We start from the raw sequence: 19,020 nt of genomic DNA on the forward strand, positions 1-19,020 counted from the left end.
GGCTGAGCTGCACCACTCACAAGGGCTGTTTTTGCAAAGCCTGACCTAAACCAGCAGTGCTGGTTTTACTCTCCGTGGGTATCTCCGGGTGTCTGACACATCCACGGGAGCACTGAGAGGGACCAAGACTTTACATCAACATTTTACTCCTTGAAAATGCCACTTTTCAGCTCAGATTTTTCAAGTGCAAGCAAGCCACCAGAAGGTTTAACAAACACCCAGGTCACACAACTAATCCAGCAGCAGTGAGTGTCCAGTTTAATTCCCCAGACCCCTCCAGTCCAGCAGTGCATTGTTAATATCAGTGCTGCAGTTCCAAGTCCAGGTGAGCTGCAAGTAAGAGCTCCAGCAAAAGTGATTTTTTTTTTAAACTTACATCTTGATTCAAGTATTCCAGGATATTTCAGTTCATTGTAGAAAGCTTAGGACAGCTGGAGGAAGGAAAGGCACAAAGGAAACAACTGACAGACCGAGAGTCACAAACAACCCCCACACAAACAGGCTCCGTTTCAACTTATTTTGGACTTAATTTCTGTCTTTCTGCACCCTCCATGTATTTTTCTCTCCACTGCCTTAGCAGTTCAATAGCAGTAATCTGAGCACAGATATTAGACCAAACCACTTATTTCCTTTGTTTTAGGCTTGCAAGCTGCCATGTGAATTGGAGAGCAGGAAGGACTGGGAATGAACACCTCACTTCACACAAAGAATTCAGGGCTGGGAAGGGGGAGCAGTGCTGCACCTCCCACCTGGCTGAGGCAGCTCAGCTTTTGTTTCTCACTTTTTCCTTTACACACAGAACCCTTTGGTTTTTCTGGGTTACAACAGGTTTGGAATGGTCCACATGGAAAGAGCAAAACCTCTCCTGAAGCTGATAATCTCTATGAAAATACTCCTGTATTAAAGTCACAAGTAAATAGAGGAAAAAAACGAGAGGAATTTCTGTGGATTTCCAGATTATTCTGTCCACTTCATAAAAGTGGAGCAAACCCTCCTTTGTGAGCTTTTCTTTTTAGAAGGACTTAAGTAATTTTATCATGAGTCTCCTTACGAGCTCAGCTCCTGGAACCAGAGAACTAAAAAGAATTAAGTTTGATTTGAAAAACTTTTAAAGTAGTCCTGGCAGGAAACAGTTTATTTGTGTGGGTTTGTTTTTTTTTATAATTATTTACACCAAAACAATTTTTTTTTTTCCCCCAGGATAATGGACTCATTATTGCACAAGTGTCTGGAGTTTAAATCTTCAAATTCTAACCTAAACCAGTTTGGGCAAGGCCAAAACATGACTTGTTTCAGCTGCAAACGACACTTTTGAGGCCAGAATGTGACCCCTCAAGGCCAAACCCGGAACGGATTCAGAAGGAAAGTGAGACACCGAGGCCTCAGGCCCAGCTAAACCCGGCTCTGTAAGGCCAGTGCCTTTCTGACTCACTTCTCCTTCAGGGCACATTTCTGTTCTGAAACCTTTGCTGTGCTCTCTCCCACCCCAGTAAGGAGTAGTGGCTTTTAGTGACAAAGCCTCGTATTCCAGCTGTGGAGGCCTCAGCACACGAACCATTCCCGTTGTCCCTCCCGTTTCCTGTTTGCTCACCCACGGCCCTGCCACGGCACAAACCCCTGCAGCATTGCCCCACTTGGCTCTAGAGCAGCAGCAGCAGAGATCCACATTTAAGGACCCAAAACACAAACAATCCAAGAGCCAGAACTCGCTCTGTGCTCTTGACCGGTGAGGAATTCGCTTCCATTCATCCCGGACTGGAACATCCACACACAGAGGGGATGTGACTGAGCGACAACCACTCGTTCTGAGCTCATTTTGCCTCGGCCACATCTTTCACAATCCATTTCCCAGAGCTGAAGTGAAACCAAAGCACTGAGAAGGGATGGTCACAGCCCACGATCCCAGCCCAGCACTCCACCTCCTGTCCCTGCTCTGCCACCTCATCCCGTCATCATCCACCTCTCCGAGATGTACAAACACCAGAAATTCCTGACGAGCTCCCCTCAGTCATCCTCTGTTGGTGATGAGGTGATTCATGCAGCTCATATTTTAATATAGCACCAAGAGAAGAGAAAACATCTCAGGACTGAGGAAAGCGCCGTGCGTGCGCTGCTAAAAACGGTATTTAGAGTCATCAATCATAATAGTTTTATTTCCTACAGAACCACATCATGATCACTATTTTTAAGGGCTGTTTTTAAAGAATATTGAAAAACCTTTAATGGACTTGAGGAAAAGAAGCCAGCAGACTTGTTTTGAAAGTGTCAGAGGGAGAAGGATTCTTGGAAGAGTGGCCTGCTTCCCTGATCTGCTCCGTGCCAGCCCTCAGCTCGGTGCCAAGTGCAGCACGAGGATTGCTTCCCAAAAAGCCATGTCAAATCCTACATTTAGTGCTGGCTACAACTAAGGGAGCAGCATTAAACTACTGGAGACAATGTTCAGGCTCTTTGTAACATATAGAAAGTTCCTGAAGCGCAGAAGCAGCAGGAAAAAGCCTGTTCTCAAACACACAGAACTGAGCTGTCCCTCTCACAGAGATGTTTGGAGAAAGGACTGGTGAGCAGAAAAAAAAACCCAAATCAGATGTGAACCCAAATGAACCTGGGGCAGTAACACCCCTCCCACACTGAGCCTGCTTCAAACTGTAAATTCTACATTAAGCAAACTGCTTCCAAGTGCTCTTTCCTCAGCTGAGCCTGGGATCTCTCCTGGCAGTGGAGCACATGTGGCTCCAGGGAGCAGCTGGTGAGAGATGCTCTGAAGAATCCAGACAAATGAAGGTTTTCAACACTGGAAAAACAGCTAAGCAGGCCAGGGAAAGCAAACATGAGAGACATTCATATGCTGCAGCTCTTGCATAACCACTCCTGTGACCTGCCCAGGCTGGGCTGGGGACCAGTTTGATATGGAAATCCCAGATACAGTAACTGGAGGGGGGTATTGAATCCAGATGCACCTGTGGGACGGCTGGAGGAGCCTGAACAGGTGCCCACATGCCATCAATTCCTAAATGTGCCCTTCATGGCACAAGACAAGGCTGCAAGACTCCACACGAGCTCAGCAGCACATGGGTGGGCCCAAGGGCATTGTTCTCCCAGCATGTAATTGCATTCCCAACAATCTCCCTGTACATCCAGCTTTAAAATGAGCAATTAATTAAAGGCAATTTGAAAACACTTACTGACTCTGTTCTCTACTGCCAGCAAATCCAGGCACTAGAGCAGGGGTGGGTTTGCTGTTTTGTAACTTCTCACTTCTTTGAGTCAGTAGAAGTTTTAGCATAATGAAGGAATGTAATTAAATTATATATGGAACATGAAAAATAGAGAGACAATAATGCAAAAGTTAATGTAGTGAGTTCCACACTTAACCTGCTGTATCTCTCCTTTCAGAGGGAACTGCTGTACAAACAACAAAGCAAAATAGCTCAGAATCTCTCCCTTTCAAAGCTCCTAATTGCTTTGTTTCTAGAAGGGTTAAATCCAGAATATCACCCTGAAATACTTTTTCCCCCTAGAAGTTGCACCAGCAGCTTTATGTTAGTACTTCATGTTCCCTCTTCCACAGCTCTGAGCGAGGAGATATCGGGAAGAGAGATCATATCCCAGGTACACAGAGCTGCAGTGACAGGAATATTCAAAGTTCAGGCACTGAACACGGTTTTTAAGGCCCTGGACTCCCGTTCTTACACCCCCTCTGCCATCTAGTGGCAACAACCTCCTGGGTTGCACCGAGGTGCAAACCCCGCGGTGCTGACAGGCCTCCAGTGCCCAGAGAGCGTTAATACACCAGGATTTCTCCTGGAGTGTCACACGTTAGATGTTGGTGGTACATTTTTAGCACGTTTTATTCTATAAATGCTATATTTATTCTATAAGTTAACTTGTAATTATTCAGTGAGAGCTGTTCTGCCTGTTTTCCCCCCCTCCTCACATTCCCTCCTGTGTTCCAAATAAATACCTTCCCTGACAATAGTAAACTCGATTTCTTTCCCAGTAACCTTTGGAAGGCTGTTCACCTGCTAAACACCCCCCCCCTAAATTCGACTGATAAGACAACAGAGAAGTTGTATTTTCTACATATTTCTGTGTAAGTTACTTCAGTGTCAGCTCAGGTCATGGCCTGAACACATCCACGAGGCTCACTCACACCCCCCACAGGATAATGGAAGTGATGTATTATGGAATTTAATTTTCCCAAATGGAAGTAAGTTAGAATTATTTAAACACGTGGATTTTCAAACACAGAGGCAAAGAAAGGTTCTTTCCCTGTGCTTTCTGCCCCCACAGTCTTTAGGACAGAAGCTACACCAAGACTGAGGCTCCTGCAGATGCCATCCCATATTCCAGGCACTGCCCTGCTGTGGGGAAAAGCAGGAGTTTCTTGTTTCTTGTAGTGTTTTCTGTGTTATTGTTAATGATTAAAGCAGCTCGGAAAGTAAACATCTGTAATTGTTCCAAATACAAGATGACATTTGCTGCATAAACTGGTTTTAATTATTTTGTGGCCATGAATCCTTTTCTTAAATCCAGGACAGTGGTTTCATAAACCAGGAACTAATCCAATGGCCCAAAGCAAAACACACCCAAACATTTCCCTGACTTTCTTAGCTGAGCTGAGATAAACAACATCATACAAATTTTCAGAAGTTACTTTATCTTCATAGAAAAACATTTTTCTTCCCATTATTTTCAAAGCAAAATTAACACAGACCAAACTTTAAACCAGCTGCCTGTTTCAGTGGCTTCAGTTAGAAAAATGATCATTTAAATAGGCTGAAAAACTTTAAATGGAAACATTTGAGCTGCACACACTAGAAAACACTTCATTTAAATCAGGGAATTAAAAGGCCAGAGCTTGCAGATTTTGCCTCAGTGTTTCAAAGTGAAGATTAAACAGCAGGTTAATATCTCCAGATCAATGAACACAGAGCTTAAAAACTACAAAACCAGGTGATACAGTACAGAACATGACCAGCATTCACTAGAGCCCAGAGACATTACACTGAGTGCTTACTTTCCTTTGGAAATACTTCACGTTCAGGATTTACAGAATATTTATTTATTCCCATGTTTTAAAATATATAATCATTAAAATACTCAATTCAGAAAGAACACAGTGTGGAAATATCCTTACCAAATAGAGCAGAAAGGTGTGGAGACCTGTTCCAAGGCCAACAGAGGACAGAATGCCCAGTCCTACCCAGTAGGCACACCAGAAGAACTTCTTCTCCATATACCTCACATACTGAAAAAGGAGTCACAAAAGAGAAAAAAAAGCCAATTATAATCTATCCAAGGGAGAAAATTAAACCTACAAACTAACACAGACATTTATCTGGGTGATAACAGCTGAAATGGAAGCCTAGGTACTTCTTTTTTCAATTTGTTCCAGACACAGCACAGACATGGAAGAGCCCCCACATCTGGGAATCAGCAAGTTTCCAGGGAGACTGATGAAAATTCAGGTTCAAGGGTAGGAGGCTGAAATCCAGAACAGGAAAACTAGGTGTGAGTGGTGAGCAGCAAGCCCCAGACAATGAGCAGACAGCCTGATTAAATAAAGGAATAAAATTATCTGCACTCCCAGTTAGTCTGTGGAATGTTTCACCTTGGACCAGTGAGTAGCAGGTTTGGTACTTTTAAAAACAGATGTAAAGGTTGGGTTTGTGCTGCACATGTAAATGAGGGGATATGGGAAGGCCACTGCAAATTCTGGGCATCAAAAGTCCAGTTGGATACACTGGAGCAAAGGGAAGCAGCAGCTCCCTCTCACTGCCAAGAGGATGAGCCAGGCCATGAGCTTGTCTGCATCACAGCCCCAAGAAGAGACAATTGTATATTTTTTATATTTTATATATACCCATTTTACACCATCCATGGACCAACAGCACCAAGGGGAAGTTTACACCAGTCTTATCCAGGCTCCGACCTGCCAGGGTGCAAAACCATCCTGAAAATGCCAAGTGAACATGACTGAGACCACCCAGAGCAGAGAGTTCTGGCTGGACAGAGAGTTCTGGCTCTTGAAGGACAGGTATTTATTTATTTTCCATCAGGAACGGGCCACTGATTTACCACCTACCAACCTGCTCTGCCTGGAAGTGCTCAGGTCTCGAGCTGGGATTGAATGAGCACCAATGGGATGGGCTCAAACATCTCATCTCACTGCCTGACTGAAAGGGTGGTCAGGAATTCCCACCCCTGGGAGAGCTCAAAAGGCACTTGGGGATATGGCATTGATGATTCTGGAGGTCTTTTCCAACCTTAATGATTCTATGATTCTATGATTGTGTGATTCCCAGAGCCATCCTGGGAAGCCAGGAGTCCTGTTCCCCACCTGCCCGTCCCTCAGGCAGCCATGGATGGAAGCAGGTTCTCTCAAACTGGGACCCTGCTCACCTCAGAGCTGGGAAGATGGCTCAGCTGCCCAAGGAAATGGGTTTAAAAGGGCAAATCTGACCCTAAAAGAGCAATGGGGAGGGGAAAGGTGCAGACACCACCACCACCTTATGCTTGAGCAATGTCTTACACTTCCAGTGATGCAAAAGTCTTTGCGTTCACCAAAGCTCAAAAAAGATTTTAAACAACCATTTGAAGTTAATGGGGGTATGAAAAGCATCACAGAACCAGATCTGAACCATGAAGCCATTTTATACCTCTACATATGCCTATCCTAACTGGTCAGGAGACCCTTCCATAGGAACAGAAGAAACAATTTCTTGGGAACCGCCGAGTTCTACCATGACTCAGTTTAAGGTTATCCCTCAAGAGCTCCCACCACTTGTTCCCAGCAGCTGTGAAGGAGTGCTCAGCATCTGAGCTGTGCTTACTCAGAGCAGACGAGAGGTGGAACACCCACAGATCCAACAGAACAGACCAAAGGATGCAGCTCATCCTCCCTGAGCCACAACTCATCCACACACAGCGGAGGAGGCACGACACGAACCCTCAGCGAGCAGTTCAAAAGACACATTATTATAATTCCACGAAGATCCCATTCAGGGAGAAGGAGCATTAGTCACCCAGGAAAGCAGCTTGGAAGTCTCCTACCTGCTGATGAGCTCCCTCGATGTAATAGGTGGCTGTGAGCGTGGCCAGTGCCAGTAAAACACACACCAAGATGCTCCGCCGGTGCCACAATCTTAAAGACAAATTGGCAATTAGGGTTCATTATCCTGACCATCACTTCAAAGCAACTCAGCTGCCCCTGGAGATTGGCTCTGCCTGGGTGCAGTCAGCAGGAATGGTGGCAATGAGGAGTTTGCCCTAATGAAAGCATAAACCCCCCAGGAAAATATCTGGGGAGCCTTTACTCTTTGTGGGGGGGGGGATCTCCGCTTGGCCGTGGAGCGAGATCCAAGTTCAGCCTCACATAATTTGGTGTTTTTAAAGAAAGGAAAACAAAGTAACTGTCTGCAGACAAACAAAACGTGAAAACAATTCAGCCTCTGCAGCCAAGAGTCAGACACAGGCCCTGAGCAGTGGCAAAGCAGGCCCTGGGCAAGGAGGGGTTGAGGGGATTCCCAAGGGCAATTCCCAGCTGTGCTGGGGGCACAAGCACAGGGAAAGAGGAACACCCCTTTACATTGGTTTGGTTCCCCTGATCTATTGAAATTATAATCTCTTAGCAGCTCCAAGTTTAATAAATACATTTAGTTAATTATGAAGTTACTGCAGTAAAGGGAGAAAATGTTTTCCAGTGTAATTTGCTACCAAATCACTTTTGAGCCTGTTTGGTTTTACTGGTTTTTTTTTCTGCTTGATGTTTATGTGGCCACACACAGAAGATTAGCAAATACATTATTTTCTTTTATATTGTCACTAATGATATCTAAAAAAGCAAGAGCATCACTTAACATTCTCAGACTATAATAGCAAACTGTGAACATAACTTATCTAATCAGACAGGGAAAGACAGAAATGAGACAACACAGGAAAACAGTCACAAATGTTTCATATTAAGCAAACTGAAAAAAGCACTCAAATTATTTTAAAATTAAAGTTAGTGCTGCTTGCATTAGTATGACAATTGGATTTTCAAGTGATTGCCATTTAAGTCACAATTGATGCAATGGAACACAGGAGATCATTAAGAGTCAATCTGAGGTCTCAACTTAATAGCTTATAATAGTCAGGGTTATTTTCTGTAAAGACAACACCAATGTGCTGCTCAGCAGAGGAGGCAAGTGCTGCCTGTAACAGAATCTGATGTCTAGGAAGCCAAATAAGATTTGAGGTCTTAAAATAAATCCTCAAATGTTATTTCTGCTGGGTTTAAATAAAAGCTTGGGGGTTTGTCAGAAACGGCTGATGTCAGACCCAATAAAACAGTTCTCAGAGACAACTCATGGGAGCTGAAAGAATGCACAGAGGGAAAGAAGGAGATTTTCTGGGGGGCGTAAAAGGGGATTAAGACTGCACTACATAAACCTGGGCTTTTTCATACAAATAATTTCAAAAGAAAACGGAAAGCAGAAGTTTCTCTGGGTGAATCTGATGTATCAGCACCTTAAACCCAGGCCAGAGGTTTGAGCACAACCTTCAGCACCTGCCTGAGCTCGCTGTGCAGAGGAGCAGCCCCACGGCTGGAATCACCCAAAGGGGGATCAGATCCTGCCTTCTCACTGGGAAAATGTTTGTAAACTCAATCCCAAACACAACAGAGCCCAGTCACTAACACAGGCACTGTGTGGCTGCTGCTCCTGGCACTGTCCTCGTGTTTTGGCACCTAAACCCCTGAGCCTCGTGCACTAAGAACCAGCTCTGCATTTCAGCACTAGCAGGGAATGGTAGGACTGCTCCTCACAGATTCTCTCACTGGAATAAAAGCCAATTTTATCCAGTGTGAAAATAACACTCAGGGAAAGTGCTTCAATAAATCATTTCCTGCCGGGAAAGGACCCGCGGAGAAGCAAAGTCCTCTTTGCAGCACCATAAACAGCAGAGCAAGTTCCACCTAAGCCTGACCCCTGCCCTGGCTGAGCTGTTTGGAGATCATTCAGTGACACCAACACCTACATTAACAGGTCAGTATTTAACACTGCAGCCACAAGTACAGTAACTCTTGCCTCAAGGATCCCTAAACACTGTCCCACTCCTTCAAATTGGAATATTCCAGTTTGCAGTTTTCTCCCATGGACACCTCACTGCAACTATGTAATTTAGGCAGAAGGTCTGAGTGCACAGCTACAAGTGTGGTGTGTTCCAAAGCCACCTTTAAGGGATGAAAATACACATTTTCTGGAAAAAAAAAAAGAATTTTCAAGCTGTGAATCACGAGGGAAAGTGAGATGTCAGAATGACCTACTGAATCAGAGCATGGGTTTCCCCAGAACGCTTAGTAGAAGTTAAAGAAATGATCTTTACTTTATGGTCCATTCCTTCAAGTTTATTAGAGTTTCCAGGCAAAAATACTGCAAGGTAACAAGCGGCTGTTTCCACAGAACAATGTTCAGCCTCTCCTCCCGCTCCCTTCGCTTCCGTTCACTCAACACAGAGGAATCTGCAAGGGCAAAAAAGACAAAGAGAAATAAAAATAAATTAAAAAAAATAATCAGTAAAAGCACAGGTTTGCAGTTCAGATTCTATTCCACCCAAAAATATATTGATTTTTTTTAAATTTGTTAGGAAGTTAACGTGAGCTCTCAGCCATCTTTTCTACTCTCACAAAGCATTTGCTCCGAGTGCCTCGGGAATGTTCCTCCATGTAGGTGACAATGATTCAAAAATATAGCTCAGGGTGCCAAAGGTCTGGCATCTCCAGGAGCCTTTCCTGCACTAGGAGTTAAAACCAGCAGGTCAAATGTGACTTCAGCACTGCAGAGAACACGTTTCACCCTGAACTTTTGAGAGGGAGCTATTCCGGAGTTCTCCGACGGAGCTGGATTGAATTACACGGCTCTGAATCCACTGCAGCCTCCCTGTAACTGGATAACAGCACCTGCCTCCCAGGCAGGATCCTCAGGGAAGCCTGGGCACACTGTTCAGCTTCTCCCAGGGTGCTCCCATGGAAAGGACCTGCTTTTATATATATATTTTTATATATATTCCTTGCACTGACACTACACATGCAGCTGTTTTTACTGATTTGGTTGTAACAGAGCTCAACACAGCTCTGCCACACAAGTACAGGAGAAAGGTTCTTCTAATAAAAGTGTTATTTTGTGCTTAAAACAAGCTGAATAAAACTCCAAACCCCAGCTATTTCTCAGCTCAGAATGGCTTGTTCAAAGGTCAGGCTAAAAAGCAGTAATAATTCTTCAACTTTTAAAGAAAAGGAATTCTGAGAAGAGGAAAAAATACCACTGAACAATGGAAAAAATACACAAAAGTAACTCTTGTATCCAAACAGACACCAAACTTGTTTAAGCATCCCTTACTACACAGTCAAAACACACGTGTTCTGGTTGGCACTGTAATATTCAGACATTTTAAGACTTGGAAAAAGCTGTTGCATTTAAAATATTAATCTAACCTGAATCCTCAGCACATTGTAAGTCAAGATGGATTGTTTCAGTCTTATCCCAGGAACTGGAACATGCTGCCTTATCAGGTATTTGCACAGGAATTGCACACCTGGTTAGTCACACAGCCCATTCCAGTTTGTGTTCCCCAAAAAAATCAGCTGCTTTAGGTGAACTAACAGAAATCCTACAATGGCAAATCCTGGATAACACCCACATTCCCTCACAGTTACAGAATGATCTAAGCCTTCAAGTAAAAAAGGCTTTGATTTGTTCCTTGCACACACACACACACACAATTAATATTTAAATTCTGCTGCATTTGTTGCCTCATGAGTTTCAATTCTCTGCTTTTTCGCTCAGTGCGTGCAAGAAAAACGCTCCAACCTTGTTTTTACGACCTTGTTTTTGGTAAAGGTCATAAAAGACAATGGGGTAAGACTGCACACAACTTGAGAAATCACTTGATTACAAAACTTAATTAATATGGAACTGGCACATCCGAAGGATGACAGGAAACAAACCGAGATGATTCTAATTTCCATGCTTTGCTACCCAGTGACACAAAGCTCTTCCATAAAACGTCTTTGGGTTATTTTCCATGAGTTCCAAACATTAACCTCAGGCCACTCCAGACACACCAGCAGGAAAAACAGAGGCAAGGCAGGAGGGGAAGCAGTTAAAACTGTTTTGTTGGTCATTCATCATGGAAACCCAATAAATTACAGTGAAGCTGAATTTCAACAGAAGAGCCAGAAATTGGGAGAGTAATAACTGGATTTCTCCCAGAGTAAAACAGATTTTTATGACCAAGTCCTAACATTTCAGTGCCAAAGGGTGGGGCTGTACAAAGCCTGACTTCTGCCAACAGAGTTTAAGTTTTTAGCTCAGCCCTGGTGCAGCCCCTGTTGGTACCCAAGGCAGCTTTACAGGGCTGAAATGTGGCTGAACTACAGAACGAGAAAAGAGAGTCAGAGAAATGGGGATGGGAACATAAATGGAAGGATAAAACTATTCCATGGCTTTACAATGCATAAATCCTGCAGACTTGAGGCTTAGGGATGACTGAGGCTCCCAAGATTGATTCAGGCCTTGAGGCCCTTCACATTATGGGGGGATGAAGTCACTGAATCACAGAATCCCAGACTGGTTTGGCTTGGAAGGGACCTCAAAGCCCATCTCACTCCAACCTCCTCGTGCCACTCACAAGATCAGGTTGCTCAGGGCCCCAGCAAAGTGCACCCACATCGACTCCTTTTCAATGTTATGTTCATTTTAGACCCCCAAATGCCCAGCTGAGCACCCCAGGTGAGCCCCCACCTACCTGTGAAGTTGCCATTGTGCTGCTCTTTGCTCATTGCTGTGCGTCTCTGGTCACAGTCTGTGCCATTCTCTGCCATCTCATAGATCACTCTGGGCTGGGGATCTAAGGCAGGGGGAAAGCAAAGAGCACAGTGGCTGCTTTTGGTTAGGAAGGCTCCATGAACTCCCCAGTCAAAGGATCCAGCAGTTCTCCCAACCCCAAATCCCAGCTACCCTGCACTACACCACTGAACAGGAGAACGTGATTCAATTCCCACAATGACAGAGATTCAAACGTTCCCACCTACGGAATTCTAAATTTTTCACTCAAATGACAAAACTCCCTCACTTGTAACAACCCCACAAAAGCTCCTTAACAATCCCTTCCGTGACCCAACCCACTGTTTGGGCTGCCGGAGCAGCAGAGCTTCCCACAGACCTCCCTCCAGCCCTCGGAGAGGTGCTTCAGATGGTTCTCACCCTGGCACTGAGCTTCAGGTGTGCAAGGAGAGCTCAGAAACCTCCCAGCCTGAAAGCTTAACCCTCAGCTGGTAACTAAGATACAGAGCTGCAGCTCCTCTTCTGCACAGTCTGATCTCTGTAAACCAGGAAAGGCAAACTCTGAATTCAGAGGACAAGAGCTGTGTGAGGGGAGACCCTTGTGAAAATGTCCATTCTCTCTGCTGGTTCAGCCCTAAAACCCCAACAGAACAGCTGTGGTTTCCCTTATCCAGGAGAGTAAATAGTGCAAGAACTAAAAGCCAGCACAAACCAGAATGTTGCAAGAGCTTCTTTTTTTTTTTTCTCCTCAAAAAAAACCACCTCAGACCTGAAGTGCTGACAATTCTTATGCAATCAAACACAAAGAGAGTGGCCAGTCAGACTCCCTGCTTTAAAAACCCTCTCCTGAATCTTAAAACAGGGTCTGGAATTCTAGTTTGGAAAAGAGGGTCCCCCAGAGCTAAAGCATCTTATCTGCACTGCATTTCTCCCTGTAAGCAAACGTGATTTACAGTTTTTGATAACGCTGCTTTTGTTGGAAAGAAAAGTAGTGCAATATTAAAATGACAGGTTATATAAAACTGTCCAGTGGAGGAAATTAAACTTCTACAGAAGAAATACTTCCCCTTTGATTTATGCTGGGCTCAAGGGCCAAGCAGCAACTCAGGTTTGGTAAACAGGAGTGAGATCACCCCCTTGATTCAGACTGCAATAATTTTGTCACCATTTTAAAATAAAATGTTCGAAGAATTCAGACACTGCATTTAATATTTCCAGGGTTTCACAAGTCAGTTTTAGACAGATGTTCTTCCAAACAGGTACAAGCCTTGTGCATTACTTGTAGTACACACAAAATTGCTAAACAGAATGTGATTATTAAAGGGGTTTTAGTTAAAAGTCAGTAGTCAAAAGCATCAAAGTCCCAAGGAGTCCTTCCTCCATCACCTCCTCCTGACATGAAATGTGCAGAAAGAGAGCTCTGCCCAGTTAAACCAGACAGCAGAAACTAATCTCAGGCATGTTAGTTTTTATTCACTGCAACTGGAGCCTCAGAATACCCAAACCACCTAGAAAATTAATAAAACAGTTATAAAAAAGGCAATAAAACACAGTAATAAAAAAGCCTGCTCGTGAAAAATGCTCCACAGTCAGCCAAGGACAAGAGGAATGAGCTGCTGCAGTGGGAGCTCTACAGCATCACTGCAATCACCTGCAACCCAGGGATTGCTCCCAACTGACTGTCAAATTCCAGGGAAACGTGATCCTCTCCCTCTCCTCAGGTCACTTCAGGGCAGCCTGGCACTCTGCAAGTCAGGGGAGTTACCCCAGCACTCAGCTGAGGATGGCAATACAAGGATCAAATGTTCAGCCATCCCCTGATTCCATCAGGACAAGAGTCCCTGGAGATGGGGGAGTGTTTTATTTCTACTGACTGCACTTACTCGTGCTTATCTTTGCTATATATTTAAATATCTATTTAAGAAAACATCCAATATAAGCTTATATATCCACATTGTGTATCACACACAGGCATCACACACATTTACACACACAAAGCTCAGACTGCAGAGGGGAATATTGGGATTGGACCCCCACAGATACAAACCCTGATGTCCACAGGAAGCAAAAGCCATCCAGGGATGTGCACACAGCCACACAAAAAAAAGAGTGTTCTGGTTTAAGGAACTTCAGTCACGTTTTGTTGACTTAAATATAGCAAACATTAAAAAAAAAGGCAACAAAAACTTGAGTGGGAGCCACACGTTCCTCATTTTGAAATCCATCTTTTTTTTCCGGGTGCAAATCCAGCCTGCAAAATTCAAGTCTGGGTTGGTTTGGTCTCTGCTCTCAGCTTCATCACATTCCAAGGAAGTTCACTGACTGGAATGCAAACTGCTCTCCACACCTGATGCTAAAAGCCAGGCTGTGCCCAACACAAATCCCACTGAATTCCATGAAATTCCTCCGTGCCTGGGGGTCTCAGGTGTTGTTCCATAGGTGTGGCAGCTTTCAGGAGCTCAACTCCCAGAGCCACTTCTCCCCGGCTGCTTGGCAGGGCACTAATCCAGGATTAGCTTTGCATAACACCTCCTCCAGTCCACAAGTCAACATTTACAGTAAAGCAGAGAAATAATCCCCTTCCACACTTGTGCAGGGGGAATACTTGGGAAGGAGGCCTCGAGGTTCACCCACCCTGCAGAAAAGCTCCAAAAATTCCTATTTAAAAATCCAGCTGACTTGGGAGAATTGGACACCTATCACGTGGCAACTCAGAGAGCAAACCTTTCCTGGTTTCAGGAATCACTCCCTGGTTTACCCAGGGCTAATTATACTTAAATCATCTTAGCACAAGGGGCTGGAGGAGGCACATCCAGCAAGCTCAGGGCTCCTGATCTGCTGTGCTGATTGATCCCTGTTGGAGTCACTAGTCCTGCACTAATTCCTCCCCACAGGGATTAACTGGAGTGGGAGTCTGCCCCAAAATGGAGTCACCCTTCATTAACTGAGCCCATATTCCCAAGTCTACACCCAATCCATGAGAGCTCACCACAGGAAATTAAATTCCAGCTGCTAAACAGAACTTCACTTGCTGACTGAAAAAAAGGCAAGAGTCCATCCCTAAAAATAAGTTTGCCAACTGCATGGAGTAGTTACCAGCAAACACAAAAATAAACTATTTAAAAGAGAGAGAAAAACAACTGTGACCAGTTTTTGTATCAGGGTGGCTTAGATCATTTGTTAGAGCTGTGCTCACACAAGAACTGCTTTGTAGGGCTGGACAAAGAGCCCACAATACAGCACTCAGCTCCAGTGAAACCCAAACCAGGAAGTATAAAAAAGACAATTATTGCCAGTCAGAAATGGGAATGGGTCAACAAGAAGGGTTTATGGTGACTGTGACTGGCACTTCTCAGCATAAGTGAGACAAAGCAAGACAAGCTCTCAGAGCAGGAGAACACAACAAAATTGGGCACTGCAGTGTCTGCTCCCTGCAACCAGAGAAAGGGACAAAAGTCTCTTCTCTGAAGCTCTGGGGAGGCTGAGGCAGCACCCAAGTGTTGGGTGCACTCATGCAAAAAGGAACAGTTTTAGATGAGGCACTTGGGTGTTTGCACTCTCACTTGGAGGAGCAGAATGTGGCCTCTTGCTCTGCACTAAGGATTTTGGAGGACTCTTCTCCAACGTGCTGGAACAACAAGGAGGCTGTTTTAATGATCCCACTGCTTTCCCAGACATTGTTTGAATCACTCATTCTTTTTGCTAAAGAGGTCCTGGAGCCCTGGCTCTCATCTCCATCACAGTCTCTGGTACAACCAGAGCTACAGCTCAGAGCATTTTGCTGATGTTTGGTCCCAGCCACCTCAACAACACCCATTCCCAGTCTCCTGTCATTCCTTGCATTTTAAGCCAAATGCTCCAATCCTGCTGCTTCTTTCTCCTCAGCTTTTCTGATAACCCTTCCTTCTTCTTTCTCTACATCACCATTCTTCAGTTACACAAGAACAAAAGATTAAAGCCCAGCCTTTGCAGGCAGGGAAGGAGCTGCACTAAACTAGACAGTGGTAACCTGTGCCAGGGTTTCGTTTCAGCCATCAAATGCTCTACAGAGCCACAATGCAAATGGGAATAAATTAAGTTTGGAGAGCAATTTCCCTCCCAAGTCAAAGGCTGCCTGGCACATGAGCACGTTTAGGTAAAGGATGGGATCAGTTTTGAAGTGAAACATTACCTACCCTTCAGCTCTGTCCCTCTCCACTCCTTCCCCAGGATCCAGAGGCAGTGGAACAGCCACCTCCGTGCTCAGCTCTGCGGCTCTCGAGCCCGAAGAGGCTCCTCTTCCAGCCCTCCTGTCCCTGCAGAGCAAGATGACACTTGTCCATCATGTGACACAACTGACACAGCCCCTCTCTTGGAGGTTAATAACTGTCCTAAAGGCAGCAGGAAATAAAAAAAGTAACTGCTTGATTTTTTTCCCCCCAGTCCTTTAACACCTCTGGGAAGCATTCAATTAAAATAAATTAGGGCACATCTCAAAGATGGTCCAAATCCCCACAGATTTAGCTATAATGGGTTATTTTGATAGGAGTGCATTTATTCCCATACTCAAAATGTTTTTCTAACTAAAATAGTTTAATCCCTCAAAGGAAAAGTAATTCAGTTAAAGACCACAGGTTTCCATTTTGTGGGTTATGCCTCTGTACACCAGACCTATTTTCCAATTCCTACCAAATACCATTTCAAAAGAATCCTCTTACAATTTAGAATTAAAATTTTCATTTTTTTTCCCCAAAAAAAGACTTTGGGACACGTTTTAGGAAGGACTCATTTAACATTGTTGTAACCTGAGTTTCAGGGATGCAACGGAATTTCTTTTGAGGTTACTAAACGTTCCACATATACTAAATTGTCCTGAAAGATGGTAGGAAATTAAAAATACACATTGTTTGGGTTTTTGCAGGGATCTCACTGTGCCCCAGCAGCCCTTTCACCAAAAGTGATGGCTTGGAAAGACTGGGATGGGCAGAGAGAAAGGCTTTGGAGAGAGAGGCCACAGAGCACTGGAAGACAGGCTGTAACTTAATATTCAGGTGACTAAACACAGTATAATTCATATCCTTAATTACAGAGGGTTGTTCAGACATCCATGCCCAGACACTGCCCAGGTGTTTGTCTCGGCCCTCAGATGCATCCTGAGCTCTGGAGGTGAAGTCAAGCTCTCTCCTGTCATCCTCCCTGTGCTTCCAGGGACACAGAGGGAAGAAAGGTCCCAGGAATTGTCAAAACACACCCTGCACAAAACAGGCCTGCTAAAGTTTGACTAGGAAAGAACCAAGAGTTAAAACATAAACCCAGCCCTAAGAATCACCACCAGACTTCCAGCCAGTGCAGGAACTTTGCCTTTTTCCTCTTTTGAAAGTGCTGGGAGAGTTTCCTCACAAGGGGCTGCCTGAACCTGCCCAGTCATTTATGTCCAGAGTGCTGCTCCTGGAAGAGGGAGCACAGCACAGATGAAAGGGGATGAACAGAAGCACTTGACAAAGCCCACAGAACACAGTGCCTGAAATGAGCTCCTGAGACAAGTCCTGCTTTTCACGGACATCAACAGCCTCTAAGTGGAACCAATTCAGGTTTCACACCCTCCACCTGCCCTGGTGAGGACACACTGCCCAGACAAGGCTCACAGAGGCTGATTCTGAGCCCTGTCAGAGAGGAGAATGTTCTTTTAATCAGTTTAAATACACTGAACAACTACCTGCCTCACTAATAACATCCTGCTGTCTCCTGGGGTCCTCTGGTCAGGGCAGCACCAAACCCAGCAAGGTTTGGGGGTTTCAGGGCTGTATTTCACCCTGGAACAAGGGGACGAAAAGCTCAGTGTTGCAACAGCTTCAAGGCTGTGCCCTTCGTCCTCAGGGGATGGCAAAGTCCACCCAGCTCACACTTCTCCACAGGGAACAGCAGTTAAAGTTCCAACTCGCAGGTTCCCATCACCATACATCAGGAGCTGCAGTTTTTTGCTTTAAACCCACAATTTTTTAAAGTAACACAAGATTTTCAAAGACTCACTGATTACCCAGATAATTCTGAGCAGAGGGGTAGTCAGAAACATCCGTGACATTCAGAAGATATTCAGAAGATCACAGGAAAAAAGGCTTTAAGGTGGAAACAATGCAAACATTCAAGTAAGAGACTTGTTCCCAGCGTACTCACCTTCCTCATTGCTACCACCCACTTGAAAAGCACTGAGCCTCCTCCTCCCCTTCCCCACAGCAATTACAAACACCCCTGATTTCAGCTGCTCAGTAGGACACGGAGCAAAGCTCAAATTACTCAGCAGAGCTCACCTCCTATTGCACAACTGGAGACGTGGGTTTCCAAACCCTCAGTGGAAAACACGGGATGAAGCCATGACAACTGTCACTTACCCAGTAAGGAATAAGGAAAGGGCTCTTCCATGGTGCAGGAAAAATGGATTGAAAGCAAGAGGACTGGCCTGTTTCAATGAGCTAATGAAAGCATTAAGAAAAGCTGATACAGGCTATCATGAGGTAGGATGCTACAAAGCATAAGAGCCCCCAGTGAGGGGAGGAACCGAGCAAAATTAACAGAATTTCTAATAGCAACACCCCCAAATCGACCTGTCTGTCAGGTGAAACAATCTTAGAAGAGAATTCCTGGCAGCAGAACAGCACCAAAATCCACTGCCCAAACACAGCACAGGTGCTCCAAGGCATGAAAGAGTAACATCACACTTTCTCCACTTCAACCCACATTCTCACCATTAACTAAACCAGGATACCCACTTGTTGATAAGCACAGACCAGAGAAAACAAGGACAGCAGAGAGCCTGGAAGAAATGTATGGATAACCAGGGGATAACCTGGATTCACAGCACTTTGTAGACAAACAGTTGCTATCAAACACTTATCACCTCTTCCCTCGGGTCACCTGCATGACCTGCCAAACATCCGGGGGGCACAACTGGAATAAAACCGGGAATCTTGCTGCTTTATTATCTCCCGCAAACATCAGAGGACACTGGGCAGAGGACTGAAAACCAGACAAACGCAGCAAGGGGATTAAGGAGAAAAGAAACATGAAGAATCTCCACGGATTTGGGCCTCACCACCCCAAAAACCACGAGCAGTCCACAGGATCGAGGACGCTGGTAGTTACAACACAGTAATTCCTGCTGGGGAGGCGGGGGAAGGCACAGTAATTCCTGGAGGGGAGGCAGGGGGAAGGCACA

General features: G+C 44.8%; 2 protein-coding genes across 5 annotated transcripts in view; one reads left to right on the forward strand and one right to left on the reverse strand.

The window, feature by feature from the left end:
* Positions 1-19,020, reverse strand: part of VMP1 (vacuole membrane protein 1) — a 60,303-nt gene that overhangs the window by 40,569 nt on the left and 714 nt on the right. The window contains exons 1-6 of one of the 4 annotated variants that reach the window (XM_027691058.1): positions 18,575-18,687; positions 16,004-16,123; positions 11,791-11,892; positions 9,370-9,505; positions 7,054-7,144; positions 5,138-5,248 (exon numbers count right to left, since the gene is read on the reverse strand). In XM_027691058.1, the coding sequence (XP_027546859.1) occupies positions 5,138-5,248; positions 7,054-7,144; positions 9,370-9,505; positions 11,791-11,866 (414 nt within the window). In that variant the 5' untranslated portion in view covers positions 11,867-11,892; positions 16,004-16,123; positions 18,575-18,687. Of the gene's footprint in view, positions 1-5,137; positions 5,249-7,053; positions 7,145-9,369; positions 9,506-11,790; positions 11,893-12,248; positions 12,454-16,003; positions 16,124-17,981; positions 18,084-18,574; positions 18,688-19,020 lie in introns of those variants that run through there. The other 3 variants (XM_027691059.1, XM_027691060.1, XM_027691057.1) reach the window with 3 other exon arrangements.
* Positions 18,800-19,020, forward strand: part of PTRH2 (peptidyl-tRNA hydrolase 2) — a 2,753-nt gene continuing 2,532 nt past the window's right edge. Inside the window, exon 1 of the mRNA XM_027691066.1 lies at positions 18,800-18,939. The gene's annotated coding sequence lies outside the window, so the exon portion shown is untranslated. The remainder of the gene's footprint in view (positions 18,940-19,020) is intronic.

The sequence above is a fragment of the Neopelma chrysocephalum genome, unplaced genomic scaffold (assembly GCF_003984885.1).
Source record: "Neopelma chrysocephalum unplaced genomic scaffold, ASM398488v2 Primary Assembly neopelma1_82, whole genome shotgun sequence".
NCBI classification, from domain to species: domain Eukaryota; kingdom Metazoa; phylum Chordata; class Aves; order Passeriformes; family Pipridae; genus Neopelma; species Neopelma chrysocephalum.